Source organism: Bombyx mori, chromosome 19 (assembly GCF_030269925.1).
Source record: "Bombyx mori chromosome 19, ASM3026992v2".
Lineage (NCBI taxonomy): Eukaryota > Metazoa > Arthropoda > Insecta > Lepidoptera > Bombycidae > Bombyx > Bombyx mori.
In genome coordinates this window covers 4,180,973-4,198,264 of record NC_085125.1, presented here as the reverse complement: position 1 = coordinate 4,198,264, position 17,292 = coordinate 4,180,973, and the positions used below count along the sequence as shown (strand labels likewise).

At 36.8% G+C, this 17,292-nt stretch overlaps 1 protein-coding gene across 7 annotated transcripts in view; it reads left to right on the top strand.

The window, feature by feature from the left end:
• The window catches only part of LOC692988 (aldehyde dehydrogenase), a 423,296-nt gene extending 406,004 nt beyond the window's left edge, over positions 1–17,292 (top strand). For 3 of the 7 annotated variants that reach the window (XM_038017467.2, XM_038017468.2, XM_062673819.1), the window contains 9 exons: positions 156–395; positions 2,120–2,341; positions 2,799–2,962; positions 4,930–5,160; positions 6,172–6,375; positions 9,775–9,890; positions 11,975–12,110; positions 13,105–13,255; positions 16,534–17,292. In XM_038017467.2, the coding sequence (XP_037873395.1) occupies positions 156–395; positions 2,120–2,341; positions 2,799–2,962; positions 4,930–5,160; positions 6,172–6,375; positions 9,775–9,890; positions 11,975–12,110; positions 13,105–13,255; positions 16,534–16,554 (1,485 nt within the window). In that variant the 3' untranslated portion in view covers positions 16,555–17,292. 7 annotated transcript variants of the gene reach the window in all.

Sequence of the window (17,292 nt, the reverse complement as noted above, 5' to 3'; positions counted from 1 at the left end):
TACAAATACTTTTACGCTATCGAGATTGTCAAAAAACTCGCACTAAGCACACTGATGTCTTGTGGTGAGTTGAAGCCTTAACTTTGTGTTTATAGACCCAACCTACACGATATGAGCTGTTTGTTAAATTAAAATAAAGCATTCATTTTCAATAGGCCGTCCAAAAAGCTCGAGACACTTTCAATCGCGGCACAACCAGGCCGATAGAATGGCGCCGTCAGCAGCTCAAGAATTTGTTAAGAATGTACGAGGAAAACCAAAACGTCATGGTGGAGGCCCTACACAAGGATCTCAGACGAAGCAAAATGGAAGCCATTCTACTCGAAGTCGACTACTTGATCAATGATTTGAGGAACACTCTGCATTATTTGGATGAGTGGACTAAGCCGGAACATGTGAGTAAAATGTACTACATATTATTATAAATGTGAAAGTTTGTATGTTTGGATGTTTGTTGCCTCCTCCTCGCGTCATTTCCTCACTGCTGAGCTAGGTACGTGACCATCATATTTAGATAGTATTTCATTTTGTTTGTTACCAAATCATACTAAAATAACCAAACGGATTTGTATGAAATTTCGCACGGATAATTGTAGGCGATGATTGGTATTATATTAAGTATATAGGTATTGGTATTACACTTTTTTTTGTCCATGATTCAACCAACGTCAGGTTGTACTAAATATGACATTGTATTCAGCTGTTAGCAAATCTCACCACTCCTGGCTGAGCCTTTGCTCGCCCACCTGTCCTGGTGTAACTTCTTCGATAAAAAAAAAACGACGCGGTGGCGGTGATGGTCTGCGATGCGGTCCGCTATGCCGTCGTCGCTGTAGGAACTTTGGAAGAACAACCTGGTCGACAGTCTATAGCATTCCGACCCGGCTGGCTGATTTCGTCGCAGTGGAGTATCCCACAAAACCAGCGGCACCTGACGAGCCGCCACATACTCTACGCGCCTCATAGGCGAGGAAACCTAACGAGGTTCAGCTCTCTGCTCGAAAAAAATATGTGACGCCGTTTCTACGGTTCATCAGCCGCGGAAAACCTTAACATCAGTTTTTTTTTTATTGCTTAAATGGGTGGACGAGCTCACAGCCCACCTGATGTTAAGTGATTACTGGAGCCCATAGACATCCACAACGCAAATGCGCCACCCACCTTGAGATATAAGTTCTAAGGTCTCAAGTATAGTTATAACGGCTGCCCCACCCTTCAAACCGAAACGCATTACTGCTTCACGGCAGAAATAGGCAGGGTGGTGGTACCCACCCGCGCGGACTCACAAGAGGTCCTCTTCTTCTTTTTCTCCACCTTATCCCACTAGGTGGTGTCGGCACAGCTAATTTTTCTCTTCCATTCTCTTCTATCAGCCGTCATCTCAACACTCACTCCTCTCTCTCTCATATCGTCATTCACACACTCCATCCATGTATTCTTCGGTCGACCTCTTCCCCCTCTACCTTGCACTACCATTTCCATACATCTCCTAGTAGATCCTACCACCAGTAAAAAATGCACCGTGAGCTCTACCGTTTACATAATTATGCCACTTAAAAATATAATATCTCTCAAATAAAATGTACTTGAATGATTAAACCTCGAACAAAAAAGGTAACAATTCTTAAACTATTTAGAAAATTAAATAACCAAGAATTGTTGACTTACCGACCAATTTCAATGTATTCGTGATTAATGTACTTTACTGACGTCAATACTATTACCATAATCATGAATAATGACTGTAAGGCAAACTTATTTTAAATACTCACAAAGCACCCAAATACCTACATGACTATTGTGTTAATATCATACGTTGTTTGTATTACAGAAAGGAAGATCTGAAAAATATTTGAAATTTATTGATAACACTTTTTTGTTTTATTTTTATTTTACACATAAGTCAGAAAGTACTCTAAAAAAAGGCTCCTCTATTATGTAAATACTTCTATATACAAAGATGTCAATTAGTTTTGTATTGAGCACCTTCGTCCGATTTCAATGCGTCTACCTTATCAATAATATAATTAACATATGGATAAATTTTTATGAATTATATCCATACCAGAATAATACAGAAATCCTGTCATAAGTATTTTTATCAATGTCTTTTTTTCAGCCTCCAAAAGGCTTCGTGAACATTCTAGACGAGGTGGTTATATACAATGACCCGTACGGCGTCGTCCTCGTAATAGGCGCCTGGAACTATCCCTTGCAGCTGCTGCTTTTGCCGATGGCCGGAGCCATCGCTGCCGGGAACACGGTTATCGTGAAACCCAGCGAACTATCAGTCGCCTGCTCGAACTTTGTTGTCGAAAATCTACCGAAATATTTGGATAATGTAAGCATACTATACTCTATACACCATATATTTAGATTAGTAATACACGCTTAAAGTTATTAGGTCAGGGTGTAAGGGAACAGCCCCGAAAACGCAGACTAGCATTAGCCGAAGCGGAATAGGAGGTATCTGGAAAAAAAACGCGAATAACGCTACTGACAATTTCTAAAACTCTTCCATTCAAGATCCGAATGATCGATCCGAACTCAGAACCAAATAGTCTTGATCATAAGATTTTATTTTATTTGACTAAATCGTCAGTGAGTAAGGAAAATTCAAATAAAAATGAGTGAGTAATGCAAATTGTAAAGTCTAAAGAATAAACCCTCTCCGTTCCTCTATCATCAAAGTTTCAATGATAATTTTAGTGAATAATATTGTATAAGTTTAAAAAGTAATTAGTTATAGAACTCGTTCAGTTTCAAAATAATAAAATTTTTTTTTTTTTCTTTCAAAGGATGCTTTCATCGTATTCGAAGGAGGTCCGCAAGAGACCACTGAGTTGCTCAAACAGAGGTTTGACTACATCTTCTACACTGGAGGCACTAACGTCGGTAGAATTGTTTACGAAGCCGCCACCAAAAATCTCACGCCTGTCACATTGGAACTTGGCGGCAAAAGGTATTGTGATTTGAATTTATAGATTTCACTTAAACTTTTGTTGTGGCGTTTCGTTTTATTGGAGTTTACTTCTTTAGAATCGATTTACATATATAGGCCCGGGGTATGAAAATTATGGGGACCAAAATCGTACTAGCATGTCACACGAAATGCGTTATGCGCCTGATTGCGCATGTCACACGAAATGCGTTATCGCAGGTGACGCCGGGCTGCTGCGCCGGCAGTCCGCCACAAAGCCTCGTACTGATCGCGCGTTTCTCTCATTATTGTATTTTCATATATTTGTTAGTCGTTTGTTTTGTGTCTCGTTAATTTGTTAATAATCTGTAGTGTATCGTGTTGTCGTAATATAGAACTATTTCTCGTATTGTTTCGTTTAATTTTTTATATCCAGTAAACTCCAGTCGTGCGTCGGAGCGGACACACACACTTTTTTTTATTTTTTGTTTTATTTCCCCATTTGCTTATAGTTACTGCCATAAAGTGTCCTCTTCATTAACTACAAACTCAATTTTAGCATATTTTAACTCACTTATGTCGTGACACTATGTCACAATATTGTTTTCTCTTCCTCTCTCTCTCTCTCTCTCTCTATCTCCGTATGAATAGAGTCTTTGAATAGAACTACTAATTCGGCGAATCTAGAATAACCCCTCGAGGTTACTACAATAGGTAGAAAAAAAAGTCAATGTAGTGATTGCTGACTATCAAGTACTTTTTTATGAGGTATTTTATGACCTGGCAACTGAGACCTTTAGGTCAAGTCTTATTATATATTATATATATAATAATATATTCTTATTTTTATGAAAAATGATAATATGAAGTGAAATGAAATGAAATGAGATGATATGGTATGAAATATAATCTCAGTAAAATGGTGGTCATTTACTGAGATTTTTTCAGTGGACTTTTTGAAGAATCCCGAGAAGTTACGTCTAGCGGCTTTGTTTCATTTTCCCACATTTGTGCACTTTCACAGATATTAAACAATTAATAAATTAAAACATTATTACATATTTATACCTGAAGAAACACTAAATAGACAAAATAAAAGAAATCACACAACTTCATTCCTCGCGTTCCCGCCAAAAAGTCCACTATCAAGTATTATAACTCTGAATTCGCAGATTTTGGTCATTTATGTTCACAACGTGTGTGCGTAAAACTAATCTAACCATCTTAACCGAGGGCTAAAATAATACGAAAAGACCAAACCTTTTTAGCATTGGCTGTATTGTATGTACTAAAAAAAAAGATAGCAAAAACATTCGATTCTGTTGCAAATCTTTTCAATTGCCCGACTGAAAGAAAGAGAGGAAAAACTTGCGCGTTTTAACGATCTAGCAAAAGTAGTTATGTATATAATTTTAAAAGTCCGTTTCGTTCGTTCATCTCAGTCCCAGCGCATTTTTGCTTGTTTATTTCAGGGCGCTTACGTCATTGCGCTTACATCATCATTTCTAGAAGAAACGGTTTTTTTTTATTTGATGTAACAAAAAAGTTGAGTTGCTTTAGAACGTTCATATGACGTAACCATAACCGTTTTATTGTGCCAGAGTACAAAGTTCTAACTTCATGATGAGTGATCACCGTGGCTCATGAAAATCAACAAGGCCAAAGCCGCAGCCTACTGCATAACTTAATTATATATATTTTATAGCTTAGATGCTCACGGCCCACCTGATGTTAAGTGGTAAGTGGAGCCCATAGATATCTACAACGTAACCTACAACGTAACGCCGCCACCCACCTCAAGACATGAGTTGTAAGTTCTCCGTTTTAACAGTACATCGGCTGCCCTGACCTTCAAATCTAAACGCATTATTGCTTCACGGCAGAAAGAGGCGAGGTGGTGGTACCTACCCGTGCGGACTCTCAAGACGTCCTTCTACCAGTAACAATACTTCCTATCACTAGTGGTGCTCTATAAATATGTTAACGATAATCTGTGTATGAATTTTCAGCCCAGTTTACGTAGATAACACGGTGGACATAGTTGTGACGGCAAAACGAATTCTCTGGGGTAAATTTATAAACGTGGGCCAAACTTGCATTGCTCCCGACTACGTACTGTGCACGAAGGAGGTACAGAACAAGTTTCTGGAGGCCTCCAAGAAAGTCCTGAAGGAATGGTACGGAGAGGACCCACAGAAATCCCCCGATCTATGCCGTATCATAAATAACAGGCACTTCAGGTTAGTACCAGTATTAAATTGCTAAAATATTTTTAAGTTACTTCACAAACACATACATGCGCTTTCCCCAATTCCCTCGCGATTTGTGCCAATGAAACCATTCTCAAACGTGTACAGTGCCCGACGCTAAATATAGCACATCGACTTTTGGAAAGAAATAGTCGCCTAATGTTGGCTTCGCAGAATTTTATGCCTATCGGGTACTGCCTGTGTGACTCTTGTCATTCGTTTCTCAAGTGCGGTAGTGAGCGATTGTATTGTTAGTATTACAGAGATATAACGCTTTACGAAGCCTAAATTAGTCTATAGCTCTTTTAGAAAGCCAAAGGTCGATGTGCAATATTTATTGCCGGGTACTGTACATACCTAAACTAAAATACTTCGACTTGGCTGTGCCCTATGACATTGCCGCTGTCCATGAGCAACGATTACCCCTCACTATCGGATGACCTGTATGATCGACTGCCTACGAAGACAACAAAAAAATGTTTCGCCGTTTTAAGTGGTTAAGGGAACCCATAAACATAACGTGAACCCGTCTTTTTTTTTTATTGTTTCGATGGGTGGACGAGCTCACATCCCACCTGGTGTTAAGTGGTTACTGGAGCCCATAGACATCCACAACGTAAATGCGCCACCCACCTTGAGATATAAATTCTAAGGTCTCAAGTATAGTTACAACGGCTGCCCAACCCTCCAAACCGAAACGCATTACTGCTTCACGGCAGAAACAGGCGGGGTGGTGGTAGCCACTCGCGCGGGCTCACAAGAGGTCCTACCACCAGTAAAGACACGATCACAAAGTCTCAATTGTCTCAACGACTGTACAATCTTGCTTCACGCCAAAAAAGGTTAAACATACCTACAATGATCTCACAATAATACAATACGCGCTAATACCATTAAATGAAATTTGAAATGCATTTGACGGGCTTCGAACTATGGCCCTCGTGAAAGTCGGATCGTGTTCGACCTTGGCACCACAACCAAAAACAACATTAACCCTTCCAGCCGTCTGCAGCAGCTGATAGAATCGAGCAAGAACAAAATAGCCATCGGTGGTTGTTACGACTCTAACGACAGATATATAGAGCCCACAATATTGGCCAACGTCACGCCGGCCGACAAAGTGATGGAAGACGAGATATTCGGTCCCATCTTACCAATAGTTTGTATTGAAAACGCTTACGAGGCCATCAAATTTATAAATGAAAGGTAAGTCTCGTGGTTGGTACACTAGTGTGAGATTCATTTAAAAAAAAAAGAAACATTCGAATTTATCATTTATGTATCGGTCCATTACAATTCGTTGGAAACCGATTTTTGTTCGATCGATATCGATTTTTTGGTGACATCGAACAATTATCGATTGTTTAACTGCAATAACAGGTCCATCACTAGAATTATGAGAGTGGGTTTAAAATCAGTGTGATATGTATTCGTATAGAGCAGTTGACTGATGTATTTGTTAATTCGAAATAACTAGAGATATAATTTTCTGTAATTTAAGCAATGGCTTTTTTGTTCAGTTTATAGGATACGAGTTTGTTAACGTATTGTTTGGGCGTTTTGTGCTTTTATCTAATTTTTCCTATTAGATAGTAACCGAGGCGAAGCGTCCCCTCTATTATCCACAAACTCAATGTTAAAATAGGATAGGATTCATAAGGCGTGACGTGTTCTGAATCTAAATACTCTCTCTCTCTGTCTCTCTCTCTATCACTCTCTCTCTCTCTCTCTCTCACTCTCTATCTAAAAATTGATTTGAAGTAGATTTCGATTGATCAAGGCTTTTTAACAATTACTCAGTAAATAATCAGTCAACTGGTCTATTTAACGCTTTTGTAGAGTAGTGTCGAGTTCCCGGGATCGAGTTTTTTTGTTTTTGTTTTTATGTTATTATTAGTCTGTTTTACTGTTCGAAATAATTGTGTGTGGAAAAACATTCGTCTAAGTACAAAGAAAATTTAAAATGACGTCACTCGTCACATCTTTAGGGTGTTTTTGTGAATAACGCCATCTATGGGTTGACTTAAACATTAATCACTTTACGTCACCTCAATTTAAGTTTATTAAACTGTAGAAATAATGATGAGTAGGTATGTAATGGATATTAGAGGGTATTAAATGTAAACATACTGAAAAAAATGTTGAAAAAAATGTACTTAACTAGTAATGTTACTGTAAACAAATCAATATAAATAAGTATATAGACAGATGAGCACGATAAAATTATGGGTTTGCAGTTACATAAAAAGCAAAATATGAAGTATGTATTAAATTTCTCAAATTGTAAACTTATGTAATAAATTAACATTCTTAGTTGATATTTCATTCATCATAGAATGAATTAATCAGGCTGCGAAATGTTCTAAGAATAAAATCGCCATTTGCCTTTGAAGTTCACTAAGTCATCATACTGCGCTTTTTACCCGATGTTGGTTTTTGGGTCAGAATTAAGGTACCGCATCATCTCCATTATAAATTGGATCGACAAGTGAAAGTGACATTGGCCGAAACTCATAAACTAACTAACCCTTAAAAGAACCACCATGGTTGACCTGGTCTCCAAAGAAAGGCATAACAACGACGTATTTCTATTACGTGTCAAATTTTCGTTTACAAAAAACTGGCACTAAGTAACTTGATATAATAAAAATGTTACTTGCGATTTTGCTGAAACTACAAGTCTAGAACATTCACGAAAAAGAACAAATGCCATAAACTCTGTCCGAACCTTAAATATATATTTTTTTTATTGCCCTTGTAGGCAGACGAGCATACGACCCACCTGATGGTGAGTGGTTACCGTCGCCCATGGACTTCAGCAATGCCAGGGGCAGAGCCAAGCCGCTGCCTACCGCTTAATACTCTCCACAAGCCTCGTTTGAAGAAGGACATGTCATAGCGCTCGGGTAACACCGTGGAGGGGAGCTCATTCCATAGCCGGATGGTACGTAGCAAAAAAGACCTCTGGAAACGCACTGTGGATGACCGCAGTGGCTCCAGGTAGTATGGATGAACTCTACTCCGGTGGCGGGAGGTGCGATGGTAAAAACGAGATGCCGGTATCATCTCGAACAATTCCATTGGCAATAATATCAAAGCTTAAAAAACAAGATATATATCCAGAATTCAGAACCGTCTTTTTATTTTTAATTAGCTTCCCGCCCGATGCCAGCCAAAAGTAGACTAAACTTTCTCTTAATATTTGGCTTATTTTAGCCATTTCAGCGTTCGATGTTACCCGAGCGCTATGACATGTCTTTCTTCAAACGACGCTTGTGGAGAGTACTTAACGGTAGGCGGCGGCTTGGCTCTGCCCCTGGCATTACTGAAGTCCGTGGGCGACGGTAACCACTCACTATCGGGTGAGCCATATGGTTATTCTGCCTACAAGAGAAAAAAATATTTTTTGACATAACACCTCCAAAGATAAGCTATTTTGTCCAAAATATTTACAAAATTTGCGTGAAGTTTCTTAGAAGTAATCTGTGAAACCTACGAAGATTTATGAGTCGGTTAATGTGAATCATTGAAAATGGTAATTCGAATTATTCATTTTTCGAACACCCCGTACAATACAAACGAGAGCAGTAGGTACTTCAATCGACAATAATCTTGAGCCAGATAATCTAAAGTATTTAACTTTAAAACTAGTAATGGTGACACGGAAACACAATTTAACTGGTACTTTCTCATTGATCCTCGAACACATTCGTCACCCATAGCGTTAAGTTAAACATATTTCAGGGAACATCCGCTAGTGCTTTACGTGTTCAGCAATCAATACAACATACAAAAGTTATTCACTGAACAGACTCGCTCTGGAAGCATTAGTATCAACGACACGATCATGTTTTACGGCGGTAAGAACACGGATATATGCAAACACGGAATTATCTAGATAGATTTATAAAAATCGATATAGTCACTCCAGTTAGTACTTGAAGAGTTAATTCCGTGTTTGTAAACAAAAAATCAAAATGGGGTCGGGTGTGATGGTAAAGAATGTATTTCATTAACATCTAGGTCATTGTGCTGTTTCATTTCTTTACTTCGGTGATGGTGTAACGGTGAAGGCTTATTTGATCTGGAGTACGGCTTAAATTGAAATGTCCTTATTAATTTTATGGTTTATCGATAAGAAAATATGTAGAGTAAGATTAATGTATGTTCTAAAATATATAATAAATGCTGTCGCAGTGTATATAGTAAATGTCTTATTGTTTCCAGGGTTGTACCGTAAAAAATTGCAATAGTGTATAGATTCGAATTCAATTCAAAATATTAAGTACATTTAGTGCTTTTAAATACTTTTACAAATCACGAACCTTAAAGCAAGACAATTAAAGTTGAAATTTCAAATTAATTATATTTAGCTATATGTTATACTTTCGTCTGCAAAAAGTACAGTCAGAAAAAAATATTAATATTTTATGATATTTTATAGACGCGTTTCCTTTTTAATCATATAGTGCGCATCGAATATCAATATCAACGGTTTTATTAAAACTTTCTTCGGCACAACCCTGAACTTACTACTCGATATGCGATTAATTTAGTGTTAAAACTCCGAGGTGGTGGTAACAATGTATCTGTTTACGCGTGTAGAGAGAAGCCCCTAGTGCTGTACCTGTTCAGCAACAACGGTGAAGTGTTGTCCAAGTTTATCGAGAACACGACAAGCGGAGGGATGTGCATTAACGACACCGTAATGAACATGGGAGGTTTGAAACGATATTTTTATTAAAGTTTGAAAAAAAATAATGAAAAAAATACAAAATATAGTCATTAAAAATTCCCTTCGTTAATAAATTAAAAAAACAAATTTTTGAATTAAAAAAAAACTAAGATCACTAAAAATTCCCTTCGTTATTCAAAACAAAAAAAGAAACATGTGTACAATTCACACGTGTTAGAAGTGAAACCTTCAAAAATTTAAATACGATTATCTTAAATGTCTAAGTACCTATATGTAAAATTATGTCATTAGTAAATAATTGTAAATCATCTTTTATAATAGGGCCCTTTGTGAATCGATATTTTAACGTCACATATAATCCTAAATTGAAATTCACTACAAGAGGTTTCATACGCACGTTAGTATAAAAAAAATCTTATAGATGGCGCTGTATTAAAATTTTTCGACACTTCCGTTGCATACCTGCGTGACGTTACATCTGTAAAAATTTTACCCTCATAAGTTTCACTTCAAAAACAGATTAGTGAATAAAAAAAATCAAATATGCGCTCAAGGATCGAATATTTAGATTAGCAATTTTACTGAAGACTTGGTTAAATTAAAACATGTACAGAAACAGCGTTTACTAATGAGTCGTCTATTATCAAAGGTGGCAATCTGCATTTGGACAAAAAAATGTTATTGATATGTCAATGCAGATTGATTTGAATATAATCGTCTCCTTCAAAGAATACGCTTCAAAACTTGCGTTAAATAAAGGTTAATACTTAACCTGTTATTTATCTAAGATGTTCAGAAGAGTTTTGTGACTGCCAATGGAATACAAAGTCAATAATTCGTTTTTCTGATTTACCGATAATTGTCCAAAAGTCGCATTGCCGGCTTTGATAATAGTCGACTCAAATATGATTAAATATAAAATACACAAGGGAAACAATACAGTTCGACAACTAATGCACGTTGTAATTAATGCATCTTGCAATCTTTTTGAATGCTTAATACTGCTAATAAAAGTTATAAAACGAATGACTAACTTTCAACTATATATAATACATTATGTAATATATAAATAACCATATGTAAATATATATAGTGTAAACTTTTTTGCGAATTGGTTTTTCGAATGTAATCGTAATTAAAATTTCGATAGTATAATCGATATTAAGAATTCGGAAAATGTATTCTGATAAATTATACATATTTAAATCCAACGGATACAGTGTAAGTACCGCAAAAACAATGCTTACATCCGAAAAAACCTTTCAAATATTGCTTTCGAATTTATATATAAATTAATAAATTTGAATTACAACAGTAATAGAATTAATGCGATTTTAACTTTTTAAATTATTAATTTAATTTTGAAACCTCGATCTTAGGCGAATATAGGGAAACATACTTGCCCAAGTTTCGCCAATCGAAAGGTTCTAAAAAAGGTATTATTATTTCTCTATTAAATATATCTAATGTAATGGATTATAGATTAATAGATATTAACTGTAAAATAATTTTCTGATATGTGTTATATTATAAAAAAATTACCCTTTGTTTCAGTCGTACCATTAAACAAAATATCAGTATACTTAGTGCGAGTTTTTTAACGTTCTCGTTAGCGTAAAAGTTAGCCCAATTTTGTATGCAGTTGGAACAGCGCCCCTAGCGGCAAACATACGCAAACGATCCCATTCCATATAAATATGAGCTAACTTTTACGCTATAGAGAACGTTTAAAAACTCGCACTAAGTACACAGTTCATAATTTTCAAATTTATAGTCAATACCTAACTGAAATCGCATTAGTACTTATTACTGTACCGACAAATGGAACATACAAAGGCTATATAACTTTTTGGTGAGAAAATCAAAAGTGATGTCGTGTGATTTCTTTCATTCTCCCCGATCTGCTTCTTCACGTGCACAAGTGTGAAGTGGGATTTGAATATATCACGAAATCGCTTGAAGGATTTCTTCCAAAAAGTACATTGTAGCCTGAATATGAATTAACACTATTTTACAGGGAGAACTTTTGAAGTGTAAAATACTTAAGATTAGCTAAAAGGTCGAGTTACCCAAAGCCATTTTATTAATTTTTTTTTAATCCGTTTGTAGTTGAAACTCTACCGTTTGGTGGTGTGGGTAACAGCGGTATAGGTGCGTACCACGGAAAGAAGACTATCGATACATTCACACACAAAAAGAGTTGCCTCAAGAAGAACTTCGCTGCTATTGGAGAGAAACTGGCTTCGTGAGTTACTGTCTAGGCATCTTCTTCTTCTTAGTCGCATACTTCATTGCTGAAGGTCATGTCCATGAAAGGCCTTCATGGCTCTTTGTACCATCAGCTTTCATTTCGTTCGGTTTTCGGCTTCTCTCAGGTCAGAGTCCGGTGAGCACGGTTACCTGATCTGACCAACGGTTTGGCGGCCGGCCGGGCGGTCTTTTCCCTTCTACCACCACAGCCAATTTTTCAAGGTTGTTGGATGGCTGCCGAGCAACGTGACCAAAGTAACCAAAAACCTTTTGGTAGCAAATCGTAGACAGTCTCCGATTCTAGGCGAAGTTGACAGGCATCTAATATAAACATATTTTTTTATAGCTTAGATGCGTGGACGAGCTTGCAGCCGACCTGGTGTTAAGTGGTTACTGGAGCCCATAGATATCTACAACATAAATGCGACACCCACCTTAAGATATAAGTTCTAAGGTCTCAAGTATAGTTACAACGGCTGCCCTACGCTTCAAACCGAAACGCATTACTGCTTCACGGCAGAAATAGGCGGGGCGGTGGTAGTACCACCTGCGGGATTCGAACACCGTTGCATCGCTATATACGAATGCACCGGACGTCTTATCCTTTAGGCCACGACGACTTCAAATCAACAACTTGCCTATTTCTGCCATGAACCAGTCCTGCTTTCTAGTTTAAAGGGGGAAGAAATAGGCAAGGTAGTGGTACCCACCCGCGCAGACTCACAAGAGGTCCTACCACCAGTAAAAATACAATATGTGAAGTATTTTGTTCGCTCTTCTGTGTACAAAAATACAATGAGAGAAGTTAGGAGGAGCGCAATTAGTTAATGCATATGTTTTTAAATCAGCTAACAGTTGGCTACCTGTCTACACTTCACATTACGATTTCATAAGATATTCACACTAAATAAAAAAGCATTTGTGCTTAATTTAGAAATTGCCGCTTCCAGAACGTTCTCTTATAGCAAATATTTAATTATTTTTTTCAGAGGCCGCTACCCTCCTTACACAGAAGGAAACTTGAAATTCATAACGGCACTAATGAAGAAACGTCACGGGCCCTCGCTAAAGTATCTGCCACACTTCATGGCCTTCGCTCTCGGAGCTGCTATATCTTACGGTATCTTCGCATGGCAAAAGGTAAAAAAGTAATAAAATAATATATTACATTTCATAATTTTGATCGATTTATATATTTATATCATTTTCATTTGTTATTTGAAATAGCAATATCTCTGTAATCAAAGTAATCGGTGTCAATTGAATAGGTGTGGGATCTATGTTTTAAGTTATGGCAACACTGTTCTGTAGTCAGTATTACCACTGTTATAATATACTTGGTAACGATAACGATACCAACAATATCTGTGCTCAGTGAATAGTGCTCTTTCTAATGCTCTTTTTGGCGGGAACGCGAGGAGTGAAGTTGTGTGATTTGTTTTATTTTGTCTGTTTAGTGTTTCTTCGGGTTTAAATATGTAATAATGGTGGTTTATTAACCGTTTAATATCTGTGAAAGTGCACAAATGTGGGAAAATGAAACAAAACCGCTGGACGTAACTTCTCGGGATCCTCCAAAAAGTCCACTGAAAAAATCTTAGTAAATGACCACCATTTTACTGAGATTAGATTTCATCTCATATCATCTCATTTAATTTCATCCCAGTTGATTAATGTCTCAAATTAATCATTTTCATTTCATTTCACTCCATAATATCATTTTTCATAAAATTAGGAATATACATTAAAATAAGACATGACTTAAAGGTCTCAGTTACCAGGTCATAAAATCTCTTTAAAAAAAAAAAGCTCTTTCTAATCAGGTGTAGATATAGGTAAGTCCACGACGGGTCGTCATAGTAAAATTGAAAATTATTACGCACCATATTAAATTGTATTAAATTCAATATCGGCCTTAAAGTCTTGCCTTAATCTGTAGATAAAACAAAATCAATTTTAGGATAGCTTGTGTTCTTTTAAAAAATGTATTGTTTAGAAATTATAAAAATAATAATTTTGTAAATGAGTTATTTTGTTTTATTTACTTTTTGGTGTTGTCAACCTTTATACAGTAGTTGTATAGCGCCATCTGCACCTCGCAACATGAAAAAAAGCATGACGAAATGATTTCTTGATGTTCTACGTCGCACTAAAATCAAACATAGTATTTTGTTCCTAATGCAAAGACGACTCACGGTCTTAAAAATGGTAACGAGAGCCCATAAAGATTTTAACGTATCCACAGAGTACACTTGAGATATGACGTCAATCTCGTTTATCGTGTTTATATTCGAAATAGAGAGAGAGAGAGAGAGAGAGAAATAGACGTAATATTAAGTAACCTTGCTGGATTGTTGGTTTTTGTTAAAGGTTTTCCTGCCTTTTTTTAAACAGCATAATATCTGCATAAACTAACAGATTAAGAGTGTATTTTTACACATATGCATTAGTAGTGGTCTTTCTAACTAACGAACTGATTCATTGTAGTGCAAATATTATAGGGTAACAAAAGGTTAAAAGTTTTTGCACCGCACACTGTGATGACGTATGCTTTCTAGGGTTTTGGGGGACTTAGAAAAGCGCCTGTCACTTATTTGGAATGAGAATAAAACCCACCTTCGGCCTAGCAGTCAGGATGCTAACTAAGTGCCACCTAACCAGTCATTCCATTACAGAAAACTACTATCATACTTTTCTAAAACAATATTTCAGGACATCGATCCTCTATAAACCTAAGTGGAAAATTAATTACTTAGAATATTACATTAGCCTTTACAATAAACTTCACAATATTATATTAGCAGGGCAAATTAAAAACTTTAACCTTCACAGAAAAGTCGTGACATTTAAACTCCCAAAAACATCCTAGGCCTTTCGAATAATAAATACGCAACTCCTGAAGTATCTTGAAGATTGCCAGCTGATCAGTGACCAAACAGTACGGTTTCCGTCTCGGTCGCAGCTGGCAATTTTCGTGTGTACCTTACTCGCAGAGGGGCTGAAACCTTGAATATAAATGGCGAGGCTCTCGCTGTAAGCCTTGATAACGCGAAGGTATTCGAAAGGGTCTGACATAGCGCCCTTCTGTCGAAGCTATCATCTTAGGAAATCCCCGAGAGACACTGCAAGTGGAGCGCTAGCTTTTTGGAAGGACGGAGCATCGCACATCAATGACATAATCATTACTATGCGGATGACAGCATGGGGGATGCGCGATATATCGGCCATCAGAGTCTTTTTCAGAGCGTGGTGTAGGAGAGATGATCAAAAATTGTGCCTGAAGTAGAGAACTCTCAGGGGCGAGTCTCAGAGTGGGGTCATTTGGAAGTTAACGCCGATCTAGCTTCTAAAATGTTGGGAGGCCTCAACAGGGCGAAGCGGTGCTTCACGCCTGTGCAAAGGTTTTTTCTTTACAGAGTAAAAGTCCAGCCTGGCGTCGAGTACAACCCACACCTCTGGGCCAAGGCTCCCAAATACTGGCTACTTCCATTTGACTCCATACAGAAGAGGGCCATTCGGATTATCGATAATAAGATTCTCACGGATCGCTTGAAACCTTTGGGTCTACGGAGGGACTTCGGATCTCTCTGTGTGTTGCCAGAGATCTTTCTTCCGGCATACCATCCGCCTTTCGAATAAACTCCCTTCCACGGTGTTTCCCGAGTCATAGTGTGACATGCCCTTCTTGAAACGAGACTTACGGAGAGTACCAGCGATAAGCAGTGACTTGACTCTGCCCCTGATATGGCTGACGTCGATGAGCTTCAGTAACCACTCGCCATCAGGTGGGCCCGTATACTCGGCCATACAGCATCTTTCCTTGTGGGCAAAAGGGCTAAATTTCTTGCTTCTAAAATATCTCAAAGACTTTTTTCTCTGCCAACCTTGCCAAAGTAAAAAACTCGAATGTACTTTCATTCGAACTAACCACTTAATTCCGCGTTTATTAATTTCATTGACATTTTGCCTGACACAAAAACTGAAAAGTATTCGATAAAATCGGATAAGTGAAAATAATTGAACGCGAGGTTAAACCGTAAACATAGTTTTAATTTTGTCTATCGAAAACCAATGATCCAATAGTAAATCGAGGACTTTGATAAGTATGTTGCCTGAAGGCATTGGTGTTTAACCATCAAATGCCAGAATTTGAAAAACCCGGATTTACTAAAGTACCGATCAGTATCATTACTATCATTAATTCGATGTCTCCAACAATGCCATAGAAACAGATCGAATATCAATCAAATGCATGTTTTGCAATAGATCCCACTGCCGATACATATTACTTTTTAGACTTACACATTTATCACTTATTTTGAAATATGTAAAGCGCTTTTTTTATGAAATATCAGGTGCTACATACTATGGACATATTAATTTGAAAATTTTAGTGAAAACAATTTTTCCTTTTTCAGATGGCGTCCGATGATTCTTAAAAACATGAAGCTATGACTCGCAGGGCTACCTTGAGTTGGCATAATCAATTATTTTATATAAACGCATCAAATAGTAAAACATGAACTGTCTCTGTCTCTAAGAGTTCATACTGATTATATCTTGCCTTTAATAAAAACATACGAAGATAGCAGAAATTATTGTTCAGGTCAAATTTTTATATAAATTTACTACCAATACGTGCCTCAATATTGTGTGTATATGCTGTTGTATATTAAGTATTTCTAAAGTTTAACTTAATAATACTTTAAGTGAGTAATAATATATTTCACCTCTGTGTTAAAATGTAATTTTGGATTCATTTGTTTTTTTTTTTTCAATTCATTTACTTCCTGCTTTATGTATCTTAACATTAGACAGATAGATTGGTTCGGACATTCACCATTGCAACTTTAAAAAAAAACTGCAATTTTAATTTAACCTAAAATATTGATCCACATTTGCAGACACCAAGACAAAAAACCTTAACTGGCTGAAAATCAATTTTTGAAAAAAAAAAAGATTATATTATTGAAAAATTGTAACATCGAATTTATTATATTTTATGTCACAAAAACATTACCATTTTAAAACAATACTTTGCCATAACTACGTAGACTTATATTAAACTAGGTTTCAAAATATTATATTATAGTTATAAGTAAAGGGTGTTTTTATATGATGGTTTTTATTGTATGGGACGAAAAGTGAGAATTTTTAAATAAAGTGTTGAATTTTTA